Here is a 23,222-nt window from a genome sequence, read left to right as displayed (position 1 = left end):
CAGGACATGTATGTCTGACAATTGCAACGATAACTAAAAAATCAGGCAATAAGCTGTCTTGAGGAGCAACCACTCTCCCCCAATTATGGCTTTGGACAGAAGATCAAATTGAGAGCTACCCGGGATAGGCCTTGATAAAGAGCTGGCCACAAATTTGATGTCTAATCGAACAAAAATCCCACAGGCACTGGCATGTGTGCAGATCTAAATTCACAATAGCAGTTATGCAGACATCCCTCTTATTGTAGAAGTTCACAATAATGTTTCTTCATCACTATAGGCAATCAAAGGAGACCGGAGTGATGCGCTCTGATGGGTAAATCCTAAGGGGGAGCACAGGCTTTCATTTACATACGACCAATGTAGTGTCATGTCATGCACTATAGGAAGCTTGTATGTGTGGGAAACCTAAGGACACCGACTGGTTATCCCTCACGGGACAGTATTTAGTATGTTGCTTTCAGGGACATGGCAGATGAATGGAATTGATAGTGAGGCTTATACTGCCTTTCACATGCCAGCTAAAAAGACATCAAAAGGCAGAAACAAGGGCAGTCTCTTTGGTAGGCGCGAGCTTTCCCGGGGTCAGCTGCTGTTAATGATAGTGGTTCAACTAAAGGCAAGAAACTATGAGCTGCATCTGCGTAACATGTAGAGTACAGAAAGGGGACCTACAGACCAATCGCATACCCTTAGCGAACTGAAAGGATATTAAAGCAATTGCCTGAAAGAACATGCTCTGACACAAGGCTAGTCCGCCTTATGTTGAGGGGTAGTTCATTGTCTCTACCACAGCTGTGAATAAACCCATACATTATTTAGTTGTGGCCATGAGGTATAGGGTCTTCCTCAGCCAGTGTTCCTGAGAAGATTAAACCTAAGCAAAAGTAGGATATATTTGTGCCTTGTGAGTTGCCACTTAACACCTTCTGATATTTCCGCAAGCTTTACCTTTTTTCAGGAAAGATTAAGCGCCAGATCGACTATACATGGATGATGTGGCAAACTGGCCGATGCCTAGAGTGAGGGTTGAGAGTGAACATGAGCCCTTGTGTGCGACACTGGCCCTCTATACAGGGTTGTGTAGCTCCCTTTGAGCGAGGCTTCACCAAGTTAGTACCAGCAGCAAAGTGTCTGCTATTAACCTGGCTAGTGACCAGGTTAATAGCCTGTGAAACCAAATAACCCTGCGAAGGTTATTAAGGCATATAAAGAATACAAAGAATGCATAAGGAAGGGTGAACCAGAATTGGTTGTTGCCGCTAAGCATAAAGCAGAGGAACATCTCAAAAAGGATGCCCGCTTTGATGACGAATGCAGGGAAACATTTTTGGGTGATTGACAGCGTACCCTAAGGTTATGTTGGTGGTAAATCCGTCTTTGTGGTGAGCATGCCGACACAGAACGAAGTTTGTGCCAAACATTGGTTTACCTTAAATATTGCTCTTAAAGTAAAATACTGTACCACATCAACGATTAATTAGTTCTATATTAATGGTTTAGTACAATGAGTCTTTTTTGTTATTCCAATTGTGTATGTATCAATATTTGATCGGTTATTTGGAATAGCCTTGTTTATTTCTATCCATTGTTTTTTAAATGAATACAATGTTTGGTAAATGTCTTTGTATACCAACAAAAGTCTATTTCCTTATAACAAATGGTGTATTTGTTATACAGTCATTTATTCAGAATGTGCTCCTTCGTTTCCGTTTTCGAGACTTCATTCTAATTCTTGCAGCTGGGTGTCATTGCTTCATATTTTAGGGGTTGCAAGGTAACCCAGCTGGTTCCAGTACTGTAAGTGTTTAGCTAAGAGATTTTGTTCCAAAGGCTGTAAGTAGAGTAAGCACAGAATCTGTGCCAAGCTGCTAGGTTGCTTTGAAAGCTTGGCAGAAGTGGCACACTATCTCTTCTTTATGTGAACCTTTGGTGCTGTTGAGTAAGGGGATTAAATATTAACCCTGCAGTCAGGATAACCTTTGTTACTCCAACACCTAGAGCATAGGTCATAGGAGCATTTAGTGTGCAGTCGTGCACGTACTAAGTGTGTAAACTATGTTCTTGTCTCTAACAGATCTTTGCTTTTTTTATGTGCCTTTTTTCCAGGTAAGCTCGCCATTAGACCCGACAAAAAGTCTGAACCACAGAAGAAATTTGCAAAACACATTGGAATGATTGCAGGGGGAACAGGTGAGAATAGTCATTGTTTTGTTGGGCGACCAGCATGTGTTTTGTGCATAAGGACTGCACACCTGGGCTTCACAAAATACACTGTTCTGCATTCACAAACTGATTGCATAGTTGGTGTGGGCTGACCTAGTCAGGAATGCACATGTGCATTTAGCCGCATTGGCTGCCTTTTGGTGAGCAGTGATTGGTGGATTATCCAGCACATCCTCAAACTTCGATTTAAGGCTACTGATTCATTCTTATCCGGAAATCACAGGACACATTCTCAGTACCAGTGTCCTCAATATGAAAAACAGCAGGTTAGAAATGACTAAATACTTGGGGGTCTATTTTCCCACCTGGGCGGTGAAAGCAAGTACAAAGGAATTGCACCAAGTAACGGTGTGGTTCAGTACTTGCAGGTGATAATCACAACTACCCCAGCATAGTAAAGTTCACCCGTTCTGTAATGGCTGCCCAAAAGTCTATAGTAATACTTTAACACAATATATCAGGAATTCTGTGAGAATAAGATAGTGACCACAATACATTCGCTGCACAGTGCAATATTTCAGTATCGAGATGTGCTTTATAATATAGACATTATACTTTCTACATAAGGTATTAGGTTGTAGTGGTACTTTTCGCAGTTGAATCACCTGAAATAGCGGTTGATATATTCATGCAAGTAACGCCATGAGAAACAGGGTATACAGTTCTTTTGCCGCAGGATTTTTCGTTGCGGGACTTTTCATTGCCGTTTTTTTTGGGGGGGGGGGGGTTAAAAATTAAATACATTAAATACAAATTTGTGGGTGAAAGGGAATAATTAAAAAAAAAAAGTGGGAGGTTGGGGGGGGGTATCCCCACCACAAAAAAACGGCGATGAAAAGTCCCGCGACGAAATAACGTAGAACCGAGAAACAGAGGGCATGTCTTGGGAGCACACCAAGACACGAGCAGAGCTACGTTACATATGAGTCGGTCGGGGCATCACACCAAACAGTCCTTCATGGAGCTTGCCTGATGCAGTATTTGTGTAGTTGATCCCGGGCGCGTCCAGTTCTCACTGGGCTTAGGTAGTCAGTGGTGATTCCAGTAATCATTCATGACTGTGGGATTACAAAGGATCCCATGATTGTCTGCGAGATTTGCCTCTCGCCCCCTCGTTGGCTAAATAAGCCATCAGTTGTCCTGAAACTGAAAGGAGATATGCCTACCTTCTTCTGTATGCTGCCTACTGCCTTTAATGCCACTCACAATGTAATGTCAGTGCCCAAAGTCATGGCAGGTGCAAAAGAACTTGGTGTTGCACTTTCAGCAAAGATCTGCACGCCTGCATACATTCCTATTTCAAAGGAACATATTGTATGTATCAGTACCTGATTTGAACATGTTGAACATTTAAAATACATGAATGCACCTGCAGTACTCTGTTAAAGGATCATATAGGCTTGTGTTGCACCAGTCTGACATACAGTGTTAGGCTGATGATGAATATTCTCGCTAAGAGCTCATTAAGATCTTTATTTACAGCACTACAAAACAACATAACTACTATAGCTAGGAAAAAAATATATATCAAAGTCACCCTTTCAGATATATTGGTGAGGAGGGGCTGGCTCGCCTCCTATCTGTTCTCTCTTACACTAAGTTGATTTGATCTGAATCTTTTGTGCTTGTGTGACCCAAATTAGCCAGAAACCTAGGTCATAGTAAAAGGTTGGAAGGGACTTCACATCAATGCATTGGCCACATTGGGATGGGGGTGTGGGACCAGGCAGAGCAGTGCCAGGCAACAGAGATAATGGCAGGATAAGTGTAAGGCAGGAGCTAGAGTGCTTCCGGACAGTGCTCAACAAGAGCACCATTGTAGCCCCTGAAATGTGCAGTGCATGAACACCTCACTTAACCACTGCCTGCCCCCAATATACAAATAGTAAACATGCATCCCACTATGCCATGGATCACCGGCATCGGTCTCCAACCTCACTTAGTTCTAAGCCACAAAGTCCTAAGGCTCCCAAACAGCGCAGACTCCCCCAATGAGGCCAAAGACCTGAGAGCTCAAACTGCTGTCTGCCCCCCACCCCACCTCCCCCAAGCCGTTGTCCAACGAAGGCCTGTGGAAGTCGCACACCAGCTACACTAGTGGCAGCAGCAGCAGAACAGCTGGGAAGCCTCAGGCGCTTCATCGTGGAGGGTTGAATATCAAAAGATCAGTAATGTGCAACTAGGAAAGCAAGAGATGAGGAAGTGGTTAGGAAACCAATCAACACTGCCAAGCTCTGCGCTCCAAATCTGATGGTGTGCAATAGATTAATAACTACATACGTTTCCTGGAGCAGGAATTGTGGAAGCTTATGGCTGTAGCTCCCAAAAACAATAAGCAGGTTCGGAATTAGAATAGCACACTCCAAATGTGAGAGTCCAAAGCAGGTTACTACGTCCCTACTTAAGAGGCTTTTCCTTCAGAAAGGGCATGGCAATGAGATCTAACACGCAAGGTTATCTTGTAGTCTGCTGGACCCGGGCCATTGTATCCCTTTGCCTCAAATCTCCTGTCAAGTATACACCATATTTTGCGGCAAGCATGATCATCTCTCCACTGCTAGTTACTATAAACCCAAAACAGCGTTGGGGGCCACATTCTGTAAGAGTTTGCTGAGCTGTATCAGATGTCTTATTAAAGTCCATGTGGTGTCTTACCATTAGATTTTGTAGGCCTAGGGCTAGGAGGTAACTGGGTGGAACAGATAGTGGCTCAACCTGGCACCAGTAACAGCAGGATGATGTCTAACTTGATAGCATCTCTAGCTAGAAGGGATTAACAACATGCTCACTATCTGGATTGGAGGACTGCTGGTGGCGACATCCATGCTCAAACAGCGTCCATCGGAAGTCCCCAACGAAGCCCGCACTAAGCACACCCTACTGTTTTGAGCTGTTGTGTGCTGTTGTGTACCTGCAGTGTGCAGGGGGTGCTTCTGCACCGACACAGCCCAGTCCAGTCAGCCCTGTCAGTGCTTAGGTTGTTTACCCTAATGGTTTTAGCGATAATAAGGACAACAGCAGGCCAGCAGTGACTATGGACCCCTAAAATCACAGGCGGACTCTCCGCTTTTTCCCAACAAGAAAATCTATAGTGTCATACAGCAAACTACAGGGGCATTGGCAAAGGTAACCTGTATGTTTACTGCCAGTAGAGCAACGACAAGAACTTTGCCTATTTTTTTTCAGAGTCTGGAGCCTGGTAGTTAGAGGAACCTCAAGGTAGGGGCGGCAGGGGGGACGAACTCAGACTGCCCCTCTAGCTGTTGGGCATTCCTTACCCCTACGATGTAAATGCTACTAAAGGCAGTGTTGTTTGGTTTCGTGTATTAGTATTTTACCATTACTTCATATTTTAGTTGCTGCCTTAGCTCAGCTCCACTGACAGGATGTGGTTAAAGTGTTTTATAAGATTAATGAGCACATCCACCACATGACTCGTATGGAGAACACTTACTGGTTTGTCTTATTTTCTTCTAGTTTCTTTGCTCCCTGGTTTTTAGATACTTGGGGCCTGATTTACAACGTGTTTTACCCATCCAAAAACACTTTTGTAAATCAGGCCCTAACAGAAGTGAGACATTTTAGTTGTCACAGATTTCGACCAGGATCATATTTTTAATTTGTGCTTAATGTCATTATGCACTTTTATGAAGACTGACTCAAAAGGTTTGAATGATCTATGTAATGCAATGAGTATGTGATATATTGGCGATAGTGCTTGCACATAATTTACTTATTTTTTACCTAATTTTTTACTTACTGATTTTCTTTTTCCCCATAAACTGTTCTGTTTGTTCTATTGATACGCTACTTTGGTATGTGTCTTGTATACGATTTTGTTTCTTTCTTACAATGTCGAAAAGAAAAGCAACATCCAGTTTGTCCCTGCTTAAATCTTCAAAACAATTGAATACATTTTCTACACCAATACGAGAAGCCAACATATAAATTCAGGAAATTGAACATTTGTTATACGCATTAGATGGTAGCAATCAAAGTTCCACCAACGGTTCCATGTGTAAAGTTGTGGCAAAAATGGCTGTTTACACAAAAAATCGCGGCAAAAAGGGAGTGGTTTTGCCACTGCAATCCATGTAAAGAATGCAGGGTACACCCCTGCAAGCCCCAGATCCATTATACCATTTAAGGGGAGCGGGGGACACCCCCGCAACCCCTGCTCCCCTTAAATGGTATAATGGGGTACACCTTTACCGGGTCAGCCACAGCATATTTGCTGCGATTTTTTTTTGTAAAGCCGAAATTTTTGCCGCAATTGTATTACTGCATACCCCACCAACACACCGTCACCTTCTAACTGCATTGTTAATGCTAATTTAGATAGGATTGAGTTTGCCACTACTGAGGCCATTAGCTTAAGAGGGGAAAAATCATGCAAGGATAAAAATATCAGGTAGAACACGAAGATCATGAAATATGTAAGGTAGGGAGGAAAGGATTATGTTATTATAATCTCACCCTCTGTGGCATTACCAAACATTACAAAAATTAGCAGCATTGATTTCCTGAATAACCAATGTAGTAGTGGAACTAAAGGTTAACGCAATAATCTACTGAAATCGCAATAGGGAAAATAAACCAAAGACTATAGTGAGCCCCCCCAAAAATGCCAGTATTGATGTGATGTTTATCACCCATACCTCCAAAGCCTTCCTTCCATCCCCAGCAGAGTGTCCAAGACTCCCCAAGCAGGGGCTGTGGTTGGAGTAGGGGTAGGGGAAAGAATGTACCCGTCACTGTGCATCAGTAAAGAGAGTAGGCAGCAACCCCTGAAGTAATCGGCTAATCTTTCATCTGCCCAGGAGGGGTTTACCAATGTCACATATATTCTTATTGATAGTCCACTGCTCACACCATCCAGTAACACTTGGTGTGTATTGAAGACATGTACCATATATTGGTGAGGGGCGATAGCTCAGGGGCAATGTGTTTGTCTTGGAAGTGAGACAACGCAGAGCAACAAAGGTTTGAATCCCAATCTCTGGTATTAATTGTATTATAAAAGAACATTTATAATTATATATGACACATATATACACAATGCATTTAGATAGACGCCCCATTCTTTAAATGCATGTTCAAAGACTTCTGACAGAATTCTCAGTAATGAACACACAATGAATGCTTCTTACACGATCATGTAAAAAAGTAAATATGTTAATTATGAGAAATAAGTCATGAAGAAACATTGCTATTATTATTTTCACTATGCACAACACACTTACAATGCAAAAGGTCATTAATAAGAAAGCTGAAATTAATGTCAAGACTAAGACTGATCAACCTTCTTCAAGAAATCATTGTCACCTTAAAAACCAACTACCTGTCTCACCAGTTCATGGTAGGTGACCTCACAAATCATGCCAGGCAATCTCCATCGAAGCACCTGCTTCACCAAATCATGATGGGTAACCTCATAGAAGCATCTGCCTCAAGCACTACTTCAATACCTTTCTTAATTTGCTATCAATGAACGGTAAAAGGCCTCTCATACTCACCAACTATAGCAGGTAGGGAAATGAGAGCTGGAGAAGACTGGATGCCTGAAGCAGATTACACAAGGCAGGAAAAATGCAAAAAATATCAAAAAGCCACCTACCAGAGCACCATTAAAAAACATGAAAATAGGAATAAATGATGAAAAAAATGTTAAATATCAATTGGGATTAATGGTGGCAGCATGTAACCAATCAAGAATAAGGTCTGCTCTTAGGTGGCCAGCTGATTTCTCTTGAAGGAGAAAAGTAAAATGATTCCTCATACAGCTCAATAAAAATCAAGGTTCTGCTCAAATGTCAATAGGGAGAGTCCTCTGGGAACACATAATGCCTCAAAATAGGCAAACATCCAGCTTAGTGGCTTTAAAATCCAGCAAGGAAAAAATGAGTGACTGGACCCCTCCCTTCTGGAAGACCTCTACTTCCTCCAGTCCTTTGTTTTTTGCCCCTTGTCTTCTTGCTATCTCTGCCACCGAACCGCTGTGTGTGGGGCTTAAAGCCCTTCTTACTTATACTCACTCACTGGGCTCAGACTGTCCAAGTCTACGACCACCAAAGTTGTCTAAACAGAAGGGAGGGGGAGAGACCTGCTCCATAGCAGTGATAGCAGCGAACAGCATCAAGCTTGTGTAAACTATCCAAGGTCTGCTTCGTCCTCCAACAACTCAAAGTTGACCAAACAAAAGATATCAGTGTACAGCATCGAACTTGTATATACTAAAGCAACGTCAGCTCAGCACATCCCTATCTGTAAGTAGTTTAAAGCTGCTTGACCACTTAATGTTGAGAAGGAAAGAGTTCTGTAGTTTATCTGCAGTGCTGTAGTTATTTCGCATTGCTATCTCTTGTTTACCATTCATTAGAACACTTGTCGCTAGTCCCAGAAAATCCTAGAAAGCAGTGAATGGCTTTGTTTATAGAAAAAGACTATAGTGTTCCAGCTTCAAGGTCACTGGTACGTGTCCCAGTTCCTCGCATAAGAACACTGTTGTAATTTAATTTAACATTTCTAAGTCTGAGCTTGCAGCTTGCATTTTACTAAATATAAGAGCCTTTGCATCAAGGCTGGGCTATGGCTCAAATAGGCCGTTATAAGCATGGCTTAGGCATGGCTATAGCGGAGGTTTCAGATCAGTATTCCTGGGCTAACGGGAATTTGGGGTATAGCTCACATCCACGCAAACTGGGTGGACCCACACCTTAATTGGGAGGTAACGAGCTCTGAGGCAGGATCTGTTCTTTAACACATGTATATAAAAAAAACGAGTTTAGGACATCACATATTCCTTTTTAACATGTATAATAGGCCCTCTGAATACAACAAGATAAATATGATCAGAAGGAGTCAATATACCATAGAAAACTGGGAAATGGGCAACTTCAAACACGCACTTGTGCTAATGGTCAGAGATTTCAACCTCTAGTACGCACCCCTAAAGGCCCTAGATGGCTTTTTGGACGAAAAGAAAGAGGTCTGGGACAACCCAGATTATCTGAGTCGCACAAATGTCCACGCTATTGAAGTTGCATGTATTTTCTACATTCTGGGATTGAGGGCCTTCAGTGGTAGATGTAAGGGCGATCAACCGATAAGGCCCACGTTCATTGGCAATAGTAGACCCTCATTAATAAATAGTATCCTTATTTTGGCCAGTGACAGGTGAATTGTGCAAAACGTTAGTCACAGAGCACAGTGAGAACAATCACCAGCCTCTGTTTGACGCTCAGACATGGAACATGGCAAGCCAAGTGGCTAACTATTGGTAGGGAATACCGCTATTGCGATCACAGGGCATGCCTGGGGTACGATTTAGTGGGCCAAATTGTAGGAGAAGAATTGTATTCCGGCTCTGTACAATAGCATCTTAGAGGCTACTGAAAAATGATACATGGGCAATTTGCCCAATTTAGAAATCTTGGAAGAATTTGATTCACTGATATTGCTGATCCAGCCCCAGGCTACCAGACCAGGTGGTGTACTTAAAGCTTGCGCTATTAGTCACCAGGGCAGGTACAGCGAGGAGTGTAGAGAAGCCAAAAGAATCTTAAAATGTTGTTTAAAGAATATTGAGGGGGCTGATAGAGCAGCACTACGCTTATTGAGGGCTACCTATAAAGACCTAATAGCCCACCAAAAAAAGCGTTCCTGAAAGATAAATGGGAACGTCTCCTAGAAGCCATAAGGGCAGTTCTTTCGTGGCTGGCTCTGCTTTGTGTGCCCATATGGTAGAGTTTTTCTTTTTGTCCGAATATCAGTCCTCTGTATTGGATAGAGTTGCCTGGTTGGTTTGGCATTAACCTCAATCTGTGCCATGTTTGTATAAAAGCTATCTGTGATCTGCTCAAGTACCTGTGTCTTCTTAGGGTATTGTAAAGATCCACGCCTTAAGTACAAAGAATTCAAGCATGTCTTGTATTATGTCGATTTCTTTATGCTTTGGGTTCCACAGTTTGATCATGTCTGGGAATAAGTTGGCTGCAGAACATCTCATTTTGCAATGTGGCTCCATCAGGAATGCAACTTTGCTTAGTATTACATTTCTTTTCAATTCATGTGGTTTGAATTTCCTACTGATGAATTCCACCCTCTGTTATGTACGCACAATAGGGGATGCAAGGTACCAATAATTGAATACGGCTTCTAACTAGTAGCCAGTATAGTGCTTTAATGCACATGTAATGTGTTCCCTCCTGCCCAGTCACAGCAGTATTTGATATGATCTAATTCTGAAAGGCCCAGGTTGCTTCTGTTTGTGTATGTCAATTTTGAAAGAACCTGGCAGATGGTTGGAAGCATTCTGTATGGGAAAATGAGGAAAGGTCTTTTTGCCTGATATTTGCCAGGTGGAGATTTCATGTGTGCCTCCTGCATTCAAGAACTGTCCTAAGGATTCTGATGCGCGTGACCTCTCTGTTCATCTGTGGGCATGCCACTTCTCGTCTGGTGAGGCAATAATTGCTGTGCTCATTGCTTTGGTTGGGCACAGCAGGACATCAGTTTTGCTTAGGTTCAGTTTGTCTGCTCTTGGTCTTCCAAATATCCAATTGGTTAAGACACCTGTAGAGAATCCCAAGATATGAACCCAGCCTGACCCATAAGCACATACAAAGATGGACTGCTCTCTGGTGGATTTCAAATCCCCTGGCGGCACTGGATTTTCAGCTCGGAGTTCTGAACCGATTTGCGTAGCGCCGTGCTATGGGTCTAAGAGGTGACCCCTAGTCACCGGACAAGAAGCTCCATTTCTGTCTTGAATTTTTTAAATAGATATCTCTTGTGCTCATTTGTATCTTCTTTCCCGTTGATTGATTCCCTGCTGCAATCTCAGTTGGCTCTCAAATCTGATTCTTCTAACAGTTATATTGCGTAGTAATAAAATCATTCCCAAATCAAAAGGCTGACTTTTGTGCGTATCCATCACTGAATGTGCTGAAATGCCTTCCCAGTTATTTGCTATACCTACTTTTCTCATGTTGTGCTGAGTAGTGCAGTAACACTTATAAATGGTATCATTGCAGTGTAAATAGATGTAATTAAAATAGAGAACTGACAAATCTGGCGGCTGACATAATTTTACTAGGCAAGGAAAAAGCTTTCCTTTTTGGCTGAAGATTTATATGTCTTATTCCTACTGAAACAACACATTTCAAATAATCAACATGCTAGAGGTTCCTGTGGCCACTTTTCTCTCCCTCAACCTTGTAGTGTTATTCTGGTAGATAACCTAGATTTCAGTGTTTTGGTTGATTTATAATTGTGCGTCCCTTGTCTCATATAAAAAAGTCAATTATCCCTCAAGTATTTTTGTATATTGCACAGTACCTTGAATTAAGGTTATTCCTTAAATGGTACTGGTGGATGTAATATCACAAAAGCGAGTTGCCAATGCCTGAGTCCACGAGCGAGGCACAAATAGTGGTACATGGCCGGCACACTGGGCTGTGTAAATTACCAGAACCTATCCGAGCATTAAATAATTCCATGTTGTAGCATGGTTTGGGGAAATACAATGGTACCTTCTGATGCCTGAGTACCAAGGCTTCACCCTGGTTCATGTATGTTATTAGGGGCCTTTCTCTTGCCCACCTTCCTGGATTTAAATGGCATGAAATAATTTTTTGCACAGGCTGTTAGGATGATGCAATTTTCCCATTACAAATTAACAATAAACTACTGCTGCCATTCTAATGTTTGTTAATGGAAATTAGTGAAGCTCTTCCATGAAAGATCCAACAAGAAGCTTAGCCACATGCTTAAGTAAGGCCAACATACTGTTCTTTTCCGGTAACAGGTGGTCACACACAAGCCTAATTTGAAGTGCCAAGTGTAGCGGAAGTAAACGAGCCATAAGCAACAGACTACTCCTCCGCACTTCATAATATACTAAGTAAATGAGCATCTGTGAATACCAACCTGTGCATGGCTTCTGCCACATGTACAGGGGCTTCCACAAACCTTGAATCTCCAATTAATGTGAAATATTACGTGACTCTGTGAGTATTCTTGTAACACCGGACCTTCTAAAAATCTAATCCTAGTACTCAGGATTTTTCCATCATCTGACACATTCTGGTTCTAAGTTATAACCTAAGAGAGTTGACTGAATTTTACGCATTCTCATAAGCAGGTTCACAGAACTCCCATGCTGCCCCATGAAACACATAGGTGGAATTTAACTGTGCAGTGATCAGGAGGTGTTCTTTAGAAGATTAGGACTATTTATTTCAGAGTGAACTTGGAAATGACAGCAGCAGCACAAGGGCCAATGGATCATAATCAAAAAGAAACATCAAACTGGACTCGACCACCATGCATGAACCCTGAACTCGACTGGTCCAAAAAAGCTTTTCAGATAGAAAATAGGTTTTAAATCTATCTTTGCTTGAAAAGAGGGCAATAGGTTCTTTGAAAACTCCTTGCATCAGTACCGTCAAACCTGGCACCAAAGGAGAAATAGCAATCACTATGAGCAATAGAAATACTATAACGCAATACAATCCAGTCAGCATGTACACAAAATAGTTGAAGGTGATCATAAAAAAGAACCCTTTGATGCAAAATAATATATCCTGGATTTGAGTAAAAAGCACCCAAGACTAGGCATATTTTATATGTCCCCCGAAATACATAAAGAAAGACACTCAAGTACCACCAAACCTTTCACCAAACTGATGCCCCATTATCTTAGACTATGGTACACTCACTGAAAACATTTCTGATTGGATGCCAAACATTGATTATCTCCCTGCTACCCCATTGCCAAATACCTACATGCTACCACAGACTTACTAAAAAAAACTATAATCCATCAGGCTCCTCACAGAAGGAACTATCTCAGCATCTTCAGATTTGGAGACCCTATGTATAAACATCCCTCATCAGGATTGAGATGGCAGCATCAAGGGATTTCCTAGAATAGAAAGATGTGCCCAAAAATTGCATTAAATTGATGTGTACCGCCTATATTTGACCCACAACTGTCTCCAGATAAATGGAATGGCTGTGCTTACTAAAATGGCACTGCTGTAGAAACAGAACTACCTCACAACTCACCACATACAACCTTATAACTAAACTGCATTCAAACTAGTTCTCAACTTTAAATTTGCAGGCTAGTTTTGCACACCTGCATCAGCATAAAGGACAGAAAAATGAAGACATCAGTAAGCTGAAAACCCACCAATCATTTCAGCTAGCTGCTGAGTGAAAGCTGCACCCTAAACACCCATAACAACTCACTGTTTTTGTCCTGTCACTATGCTAGAACCTAGCCATGCTCTAATACAGCTGATAAGGATCAACTAACTAATATCAGGTGAATAGTCCTAAAGAGTGGCACAGCCACCACAGGATTGTGGCTGGCCAGAAACGGAGAGAAACATTAATGCTCCAAAATGTACTTGGGTACTACAAACCTAAAGAGAGCAGTGACTCTGTCCTCCTGGTACTCACCGATCACTCCGAATTGGAAGATCTGCAGAAGATTGCTAGGTACCTAAAAACTCATTACTGGTAAGACAAAAGGCTGACTGTGATCTTCCCAGAAACTCTCCTATTATCCATCTGACAACTTAACTTGAATGGATAGAAAACGCACAAACCGAATCACAGAACAATGGGATGCGCTACTGCCAAAACAAAGTACTAAACCTGCACAAATCATAGCAAAGAAACAAAATGGAGACTCCGCAAAGTAATACAACATTTGAACTTAAGATGGTTAAGCATTTATGATTCTTCAAACTGGATATAATAGGATCAATGGATTTAGGGCCCACTGCTCAACATGAAAACCTTTTTTTTTTAATACCTCCTAACTTTCGATATGGCAAGAAGAGGGGGCCATTAAATTGACCTCTCGCCATTGCTCCAGAGTAAATTCTTAACCAGCTCTTCAAAATGCTCTGTGATCATGCACATGATCTGTTGTCTGCTAAGAAGGGGGTGCCCATTATTATGCCCCATTATTATGCAAACAGTAGGAAAATGTGCACATCACTTGCAGTTCAAATGCTGCTTTTTGCCTGTTGATACTAAAATTCCAACTTCCACTCATGCACTATATAACACCATTTTAATGGAATGATCTAATGGAAAAGGAAAAAACAGAATTCTTGTATTCACCAAATGTGTACACACCCTAACATCTAAAAGTGTGCCATCCTATCCTATGTTTGGCTACCCCATATCTTTCTTACATGCCATAAACAATGTCCCATTTCACATGTACTATAACTGCCCAAGGAAGAGAGGTATTTGCTCTTGAAAGCCAATAACTTAAACTTTGTATTAGCATAACAAAGATACGATTTCTGCAATCCTGCATCGGTTTTTTCAGCAACTTCAGAGTGATATTTTCAAGACGCAAAGAAATGAGCAACCGTAAAACATTGTAGTATGGTAGACCATTATAAATGTCTCAATCAGCTTGATGTTGCTAGTTGTGATAAGTAAAAGCAATGTAAAAGGCAGATTTTATTCATAAAGGTAACTGTACTTGATTCAATTCAAGTTTAATTCCTCCCCTCAGTATATCCTGGGGCAGACTGTGGCGAACAAGAAGAAGGACTCGGACAATTAGAAGTCATGTTCAAGGTGTTTAATTCAAATAAAAGAACCAAAACACCTGACTAGCCCTATTACTATGAGTTCCCTACCTAGAAAAATAAAAGCTAAGAGTGCACATTGAAGTCCAAATAATTAAAGCTCTGCAGTCCAAATCCTATCTAACTAACTGGCCCTACACTTTAGAAAATGCCTAACTAAAAAGAAAAAAAAGGAAGCTTTGTACAATAGCCTCAGCAGGACTTCTGCATGGCCCAATTTATACTTGACTTTTCGGTCTTGAAAGTTCCTCTTCATACTGAAGGATATTATTCCTAGTCTTTGTATCAAGTTACGGTTTCAGTCTCTCCTTTTAACAAAGAAAACTGCCTCTTGGTGTGAACATTTCCATTACTCCAGTTAATAAAGAAATACCCTTGAGGCACTGAGGCTCCCCCAAAGTCCTGTAATCCTTAGGTTGTTTTTTCTTATACCCCAAGACATTTCACATACAGGGGTTGTCCTGTTAAAGCTCTGTAATTTATGTGACTTTCGCAGCCCTAATTCAAAGGTTCAGGTCTCTTTCTCCCCCCCTCCATTCATAGGGTGTTTGTACACACAGGTTCCCAGATCCCCATAACCTGGATAGCTTTCCCAGCCATTATTCACAATGTTCGTATCTCTCTCCATCTAACCAGAAGAAAGACTTGGACAATTAGAAGTCATGTCTCTTTCTTTCCCCGCTTTTATAGGGTATTTGTTCACGGGTTCTCAGGCTGCTTTGACCCTGATAGCTTTCATCGCTGTTATTCACAATGTTCGTATCTTTCTTAATCCTCCTTTCATAGGGTGTTTGCACACTTGGGTTTCTCAGGCTCCCCTAGCCTTTATAGCTTTCACAATCGTTATTCACAATATTCGTACCTTGTATCAGTTTATCCTCCATCAGGTTTCTCAGGCTCCTGTAACCTCGTAGAATTTCTTAGCCTTCGCTCAATGTCTTGGTACCTCTCAGCAGGACGCTCTTCGATGGGTTTCTCAGGCTCCAGTAACCTCATGCGCTTTCCCCGTGGCTACTGGTTTTGGTAGCTGTGGTTCGACTTGTGCGGAGCTCACTAACCTGTGGTCGCTCGTGTGATCTGGTCTCGGCATACTTTACTAGTCTACTAGCCCACCACAGCTCCTTTGTGGTCATGCCACCAGACGAGACGGGTGTGTTTCTTTCGCTGCTCCCTCGTCAAACTCGTTTTCTCATCGGGTAGAAAGGTAACCTCCAGGTGTTCGGCTAACATTTCGATCACCCTCCTTGCGGCCACTGGCTCTGCTGCCCAGCATGACTCTGCTCCTCCAGGACATTGATGCCGCAGAGGCCCACCTCTGCATATACGTTCTCCTCCTTCCATTGGAGTCTTTCCTCTTCTTATACACGTTGCAGGAAAAAACAAAAGTGTCCTTCATTGACCATGGCATTCAGGTTGTGCTCAGCATTACCTGTAGCCAATAGAGGTAAGGAAGAATAGTTGTGGGATATAGTTGTTACTGGAGATAGTAAAGTATTTTCCACATCCTTAAATGCAGACATAGTGGTTTGGGCTAGGAGTTCCGCTTTGGAATGGGCGTCCTTGTCTCCAAGAGGGAAGTCACTCCCAACGAGGTCCCACTTGCACAGACCCCTATTGAGGATCTTTCGTACTGTGCTCACCTCCCTAGCTTCAAAAGGGGGTGGCTCCTCTCTGGGGAGAAGGGATGAATTGCCCAGATTTGTCACATACCCCTCCCATTAAGTGAGAGGCTTCCCCTTGATTTGGAAGTGGGAACCGACTTGAAGGGTCCACATTGCCTTGATCATAATTTTCTTGTTGATTCACCAAGGTATTTTCCTTCTTGTGGTCTACAGTATTTTGTTGGTGGTTAGTTTCCCAGGTCCACACAGATGGCTCTGGAGTTTTTCCTATTGGAGGATGGTGTACAATCTGGGAAGGTGGGGAAGTCAGTTCCTATGATAACTTCCTCCGGTAGACCATGGACTACTGTCATATTTATTTTGCTGGAGTGGCCTCTAAGATCTAAGTTAAGGGGATTTCTTGGATGGGTCTTTATAACCCTGTCGACACATGTAATCCTTACCACCCCTACCCATTTTAGATCTTCTGGACATGTGAAGTTGGAGCGGATGGCAGTCTGCTTGCTCCCAGAATCAATAAGGGCGGTTGCTTGGATGTTGTTAACCGTGACAGCCTCTTTTTCTGGAAGGATTGAGCGGTGCAGTACCAAACCTCTACCACTTCCAGACTATCGTACTATTATTTGTCTTCATCCCATGTCCTTTCTTCCGCCTCTACCCATCCTATTTCCATAGGTTGCTCTGCCTGATTTTTGGGACAGAGCCGGGTGAAGTGTCCCTTTTCTCCACCAGGAGAAACATGTATTTAGGGTCTGAACAAGGGGGTTTGCCCTTCTCGTTCCTCTCCGGATGTTACTTTGGGTTTGACTATCGGGAAAGATGGGGTTTTCCAAACAGACTCATCTCTCATGTTGGCCTTGCTAGGGAGGGCTTTCTCTGGTTTTCTAGGGATCTCAGATATTGGGGGATTAGAATCCCTTCGGTGTTCTTTTTCTCATTATCCCGAAGGTATTTATATGCCTCTGAATGGGCTTGAGCTATTTGTATGGCCATTTCCAGAGAGGGTTGGGGTTGCTGAAGTATGGCTTTTTGTAGGTAAGGAGTTCGAGCTTGGACAAAAAGCTTCTAATACCTCAGGTAGACTTTTCTTCCCTAACCATTGGCAAAGGGTGTTTTGAATTGGGCCGGCCAATTCTATGCGGCTTTCGTTATGAACAGCTGGGTATTCCTGAACTGAAGGCGAAAGAAGGCCTCTGTTTGTCTCACTTTTTCTAATAGTTTATTTTATTTTAAAGAAAGGGGTAATTCCAAGCATGTTGGTATTTTGGTATGAGATCTGGCGGTCTCCCCTTAGTAGAGGGGCCAAATAACATACCCGCAGGCCCTCATTCCACTGGGATTGACTGCTAGTCATTGGTAAAGAACACACTGAAGTCCTTTCCTTCGTGATCAGGTTGTAAAACCCTGTGAGGGAGAACTCAGTGACTTTGTCCCACTGTAACGCTCACCTGGTTCCCACGGGGGCGCTGGTCTAGTCTGGATTGCTGTGGCCTCTTCTAGCGTGATGCGCAGGACCCGGAACACCGATTGGACAGGACCTCCAAATCGTGCTTGCCTGGCCCGTAGGAATATCCTTCTGCAGATGAGAAAGGGGATTAACAGTCTGCAGAATAGTGTGCTAGCTCCCCCCTTTCCCTCTTCGTTCCTCTCTAACTTCCTCCAAACCCCGGTTTAAGCTCACCTTATGGTTTGGAAGGATGAACTCTCCATCCTGCTTCTGGTGCAGGGGCGCGTGTTCGTCCAGTTACTTCACTGGTTTTCAGAATGGCGCTGGCAAAATCCACTTGACTTTCCTGAGCGATGCGCCGTAAGTATGAAAGTTCAAAGTTCAAGTGAGGCCCCCTTTATGTTGTCTTTCTAACCTGTGATCTGTCCTTTATTTCAGGTGCAGAATGAAGGCGATGCGTCGAGGGGTTAAACTGCCGAGGTGAGTAGTGATGAGGGCGATCCCTCTAAATGTCCTTATCATTCCCCAGAAATGTCTCTTGTCCTTTCCCCATAGGGGCCGGGGTACGGTACCTGCCAACGGGGCGGCGCTGACCCGAAATGTGGAAGAAAAGCCGGTAAGTATTATGGCTGTTAATCAGGCTTTCCTTCTGTGTTCCTTCTGCTCACCTTTTGTTTCTTCCTCTCTCCCCTAGGTGCAGAGATGTGGCGTCCGATGCTGACAGCCGCGATGGAGCCGGGAGATGTCTCGAGGACAGGTGAGTGAAGCGTGGCGCTGCAGCGAGCAACGCGATGCTTTTAAATGGAAGTCTTTCTTCAGGGATGCTGGCGAGAAGATTCCGGATGCAGGTAAGAAGTTTGAAATAGTCCTTGGTTTTCACCTTTCTCTTCTCTTCCTTCCTTGCAGGTCTTCCAGGTTCGAGGCGGGCGTGGCTGGAGTCCAGGAGCAGGAGCAGACACGGTGAGCGTTAAGCTGCAGGAAGCAGAACAACGCGAAGCATGAGCTGCTGTCTGGGCGTGGCTTAAATAGCCTCCAAAGAAGTCCCAGGTATGTATCCTTCCCCAACTAGGTATGTATCCTTCCCAGGCCATGCCCGAGTGAAAAAATAGTCCCTATGAAAAAATAGTCCCTTTCAGGTCTCAGGGAGGCCTGAAGCATGCAGCATGGTCTGCATCAGGTAAGTGCACAAAACACCTCCCTTTATGAGCCTGGCGCCTATGGCGCTAGGACTGATGTCCAACATGAGCCTGGCGCCAAAGGCGCCAGGACTGAGTCCAAAGAGCCCCTATAAGGGGCCGCTGGGCTTTTACCCGAGGCATGATGCCTGCTTCTGGGGGTGTTGGGCCTGGCCTGGTGCTCCGGGGGTAGGCATCATGACAGCACTGCCCCCAAAGGCCCCTACCAAGGTTGTTCCTTCTGGAGGTTTCGGTTTGTTTGGGAAATTCCGATGGAACCTTTTTACCAGCCGAGGTGCATGTACGTGATCACTGGGTTCCCAAGACCTTTCCTGAGGCCCGTACCCTTTCCAATCAATTAGATAGAAACGTTTTGATTTTGACATCTTAGAATCCAAAATGTTCTTCACCTCCAATTCAGGCTCCCCATCTATCTGAATCGGTTCTGGTGGCTTTGTTAATCTGGTTCCTGGGTGCACTGGTTTCAAAAGTGACACATGAAAAACGGAGTGAATCCGCATGTTAGCTGGTAGATCGAGCTTCACTGCCACTGGGTTGATTATACCTTTGATCGAGTAAGGGCCTAAATACCTTGGATTAAAAGTTCGAGGCCCCTTGAGTGATAGGTGTTTGGTAGCCAACCATACTTGATCCCCTAATTGGTATGGAGGCGCCTCTCTTCGATGCAGATCCGCATTCTTTTTGTATTTCCCTTTCGCATGTTGCAAATGTGCAGTTGCATCCTTGAGTAATCGTAGAATGCAAATGGTCCACTGCGGGCATTTCAAGGCTCAGAGGTGAGTCCAAGTCTGAAGTACGAGGGTGATGTCCATATAGGGTATAAAAGGGGCTCTGACCAGTTCCAGAGTGTATCGAGTTATTGTATGCATATTCTGCCACCCATAAAATGTCCTTTCAGTTACCCTCCGATTGGTGCAACATACATCGTAGATATTGTTCAAGGGTCTGGTTCGTTCTCTCCGTCTGACCATCGGTCTGTGGGTGGTGGCTGGTCGAGAGTCTTACGTCGATTTGTGCCAGTTGACAACAGTTTTTCCAAAAATGAGAAATAAACTGGCTTCCCCGATCGGAGACTAGTATGGACGGGAATCCATGCAAACGGATGATATTTTCGAGGAATTCTTTGGCAAGAACAAAGGCTGAAGGTAATCCTTTCAACGGAATAAAGTGGGCCATTTTGGAAAATAAATCCACCACGACCAGAATAGTATTGTAACCATTACAAGAGGGCAGGTCCCTGATAAAATCTAGTGACAGGGTGTGCCAAGGTGCTGGTGGAATGTATAAGGGCTGAAGAAGACCGGCGGGTCTTGTCTTTTGACCTTTGTTTTGGGCACAAACTCCACAGGACATCACGAAAGATTTAATATCCTTTCGCCAGGAAGGCCGCCAGAATTGTCGTTTAACCTTTTCCTCTGTTTTGGCAATGCCAGGATGTCCTTCCATCAGGGTATCATGATGACGGGAAATAACCAATTCTTGCAATTCCTTTTCTGGCAAAAATAAGCGTCCTTGGAAGTAAGGTAAGCCATCCTTGACTGAAAAGTTAGACCCCCTTTTGATCCAATCCTGCAAGGCTGAAGAGTCCAGGAATTGTTTCACTCGTGCTTGAATGTCTTCAAGGGTTTGTAAAGTGGTTATCCCCAAAATTCTTTGTTCGGGAATTATCGGCACAGGTTCTGAGTTTGTGTCTGTTTCTTCCATTCCAATTCGGGATAGAGCATCCGCCTTACCATTCTTATAGCCGGGGCGGTAGGTGATTACAAAATCGAACTCAGCAAAGAACAAAGCCCATCGGAGCTGTCGAGACGATTGAGCCTTGGCAGTTTTTAAATATTGTAAATTTCGGTGATCAGTGATCACGGTGATGGTATGCCGGGCGCCGAGGAGATAATGCCGCCAAGCCTTGAAGGCGGACTTAATGGCTAATAGTTCCTTATCGGTGATCGCATAATTTATCTCCTGCGGCGAGAACTTTCTGGACCAAAATGCTACGGGGTGCAGTTGGTTGGTCTCAGGGTCTCTCTGGGACAGGACAGCTCCCATGGCTAAGCTGGACGCGTCGGTTTCGACTATATATGGGAGATCGGGACGAGGGTGCTTCAAAATAAGTGCAGATGTGAACTTAGATTTCAACTCCTGAAAGGCCTGTTCGGCTTCCTCGGTCCATTCAAAACGTTTATTTTTTCGCAAGAGTGCAGTGATGGGTTGCACCACACGTGAAAACTCCGGGATAAACCTGCGATAAAAGTTGGCAAAACCAAGCATGCTTTGGACACCTCTCACCGAACTAGGTGATGGCCATTTGAGGATGGCATCCACTTTCCGTGAATCCATTCGGACCCCTTTAGGTGTCAGGATGAATCCGAGAAACTCAACCTCGGTGGTATGGAAAACACATTTTTCCAGCTTGGCAAACAGTTTGTGCTGGCGCAGTTTCTCTAGGACGGCCCTGACATGCTTTCTGTGATCAGATTCCGAAGAGGAGTACACAAGAATGTCATCGATATACACGACAACACAGACATCGATGAGTTCCCGAAGGACATCGTTCATGAAGAATTGGAAGGCTGCAGGTGCGTTGCACAACCCGAAAGGCATCATTTGGTATTCGAATAGTCCATATTTTGTACGGAAGGCCGTTTTCCATTCGTCGCCTTCTTTTACTCGTACCAGATGATAAGCCCCCCGGAGATCTAACTTGGTGTATACGCAAGCGTCCTTCACCTGGTCAAGGAGTTCAGGGATCAGAGGCAGAGGGTAACGATTTTTAACAGTTATCTGGTTCAATGCGCGGTAATCGATACAAGTTCTAAGGTCGCCTTCTTTTTTAGGCACGAAGAACAAAGCTGAGGATGCCGGGGACTTTGACGTGCGAATGAAACCATTGGCGAGGTATTGATCTAAATATTGTCTCAAATGCAGATCCTCTGGTTCAGTCAGGGCGTAAATCCTGCTACAAGGGGGTTGTGCACCGGGCACCAGATCGATTTGGCAATCGTACGATCTGTGGGGAGGTAACGGGTTGGCCTGTTCCTTTTGGAAGATGTCCTGAAAGTCTTGGTACTCTGGAGGTAGTTGCACGGGGACAGAGGTTACTGATGCTAGATTAATCTTTGGATTTTCTGGGTAGCAGGTTTGTGCACAATCCGGGAAGGTTATTCTCTTCGCTCGCCAATCAATTCGAGGATTATGTGTCTCTAACCAAGGGATTCCGAGAATAAGCTGAAACTGTGGAGCCTTGATTACATCAAACACAACTGCCTCCCGATGGCCCTCCGGACCTACAAGTGTCACCTCAGCTGTGGAATGTGTTACCGGTCCAGAGGCAATTTCGGTTCCATCTACTGTGGTGATGACATCTTTGTTGGTTTTAGGACGCAGAGGGAGGTTTATCCTAGAGACCAATTCTCGATCCACATAGTTACCTATAGCCCCGCTATCGATGTATGCCTTTATAGCATGCAACCGTTTAGGCTGTTCCGGATCTACGAGGACCATTGGCACAATGAAATGCTAGGTCTGAGAGTTAGTTTTCAAGCTCGGCAAGCGGACCCCTATGCTTGCCGGGCGTGGTTGTTTCCCGATACAGAGTTTCCATGGATTTATCAGCGGCTCCTACCACCTTCTTGGGCGGCTTAACCGGGCAATCTCGTAGAAAGTGTCCAGAGGACCCACAATAAAGGCATAATTGCATCTGTCGTCTTCTTTCCCGTTCTTTTTGAGTTAGGGGTCCTTTAACACCTCCGATTTGCATAGGCTCCGAGGCATCAGCCCCCTTGGGGTTAGCGTGGGTCTTGGCCAACACCCGGGTTTCAAACTTGGACCGATCTGCTTTTCTGTTTTGCAGCCTGTGATCCAATTGGACCACTAAGTCTATATATTCAGTGCATTCTTGGGGCGGATTTACAACTTGTGCCAGGACATCTTTAAGTTCTCCGCGTAGACCTCGATAGAATAACGTGATTCTTTTATCCTCTGGCCAACCAGTTTCCACAATTAGTCTATTGAAGGTTGCAATGTAGGATAGAAGGTCTTGATTGCCCTGTCGCAGAGATAGAAGTTCGTCATCCAGAGCCTGTCCCTGGGAGTGTTGAGCAAATAACCT

General features: G+C 43.8%; 1 protein-coding gene across 1 annotated transcript in view; it reads left to right on the top strand.

Moving 5' to 3' along the window:
• Nucleotides 1-23,222, top strand: part of CYB5R2 (cytochrome b5 reductase 2) — a 208,378-nt gene that overhangs the window by 159,049 nt on the left and 26,107 nt on the right. Inside the window, exon 6 of the mRNA XM_069623601.1 lies at nt 2,110-2,193. Within this exon, the coding sequence (XP_069479702.1) occupies nt 2,110-2,193 (84 nt within the window). The remainder of the gene's footprint in view (nt 1-2,109; nt 2,194-23,222) is intronic.

This window comes from Ambystoma mexicanum, chromosome 11 (assembly GCF_040938575.1).
Source record: "Ambystoma mexicanum isolate Mex_15411 chromosome 11, UKY_AmexF1_1, whole genome shotgun sequence".
NCBI classification, from domain to species: Eukaryota; Metazoa; Chordata; class Amphibia; order Caudata; family Ambystomatidae; genus Ambystoma; species Ambystoma mexicanum.
The sequence above is the reverse complement of the archived record's forward strand: the minus strand, read 5'-3'. Positions and strand labels throughout refer to the sequence as shown.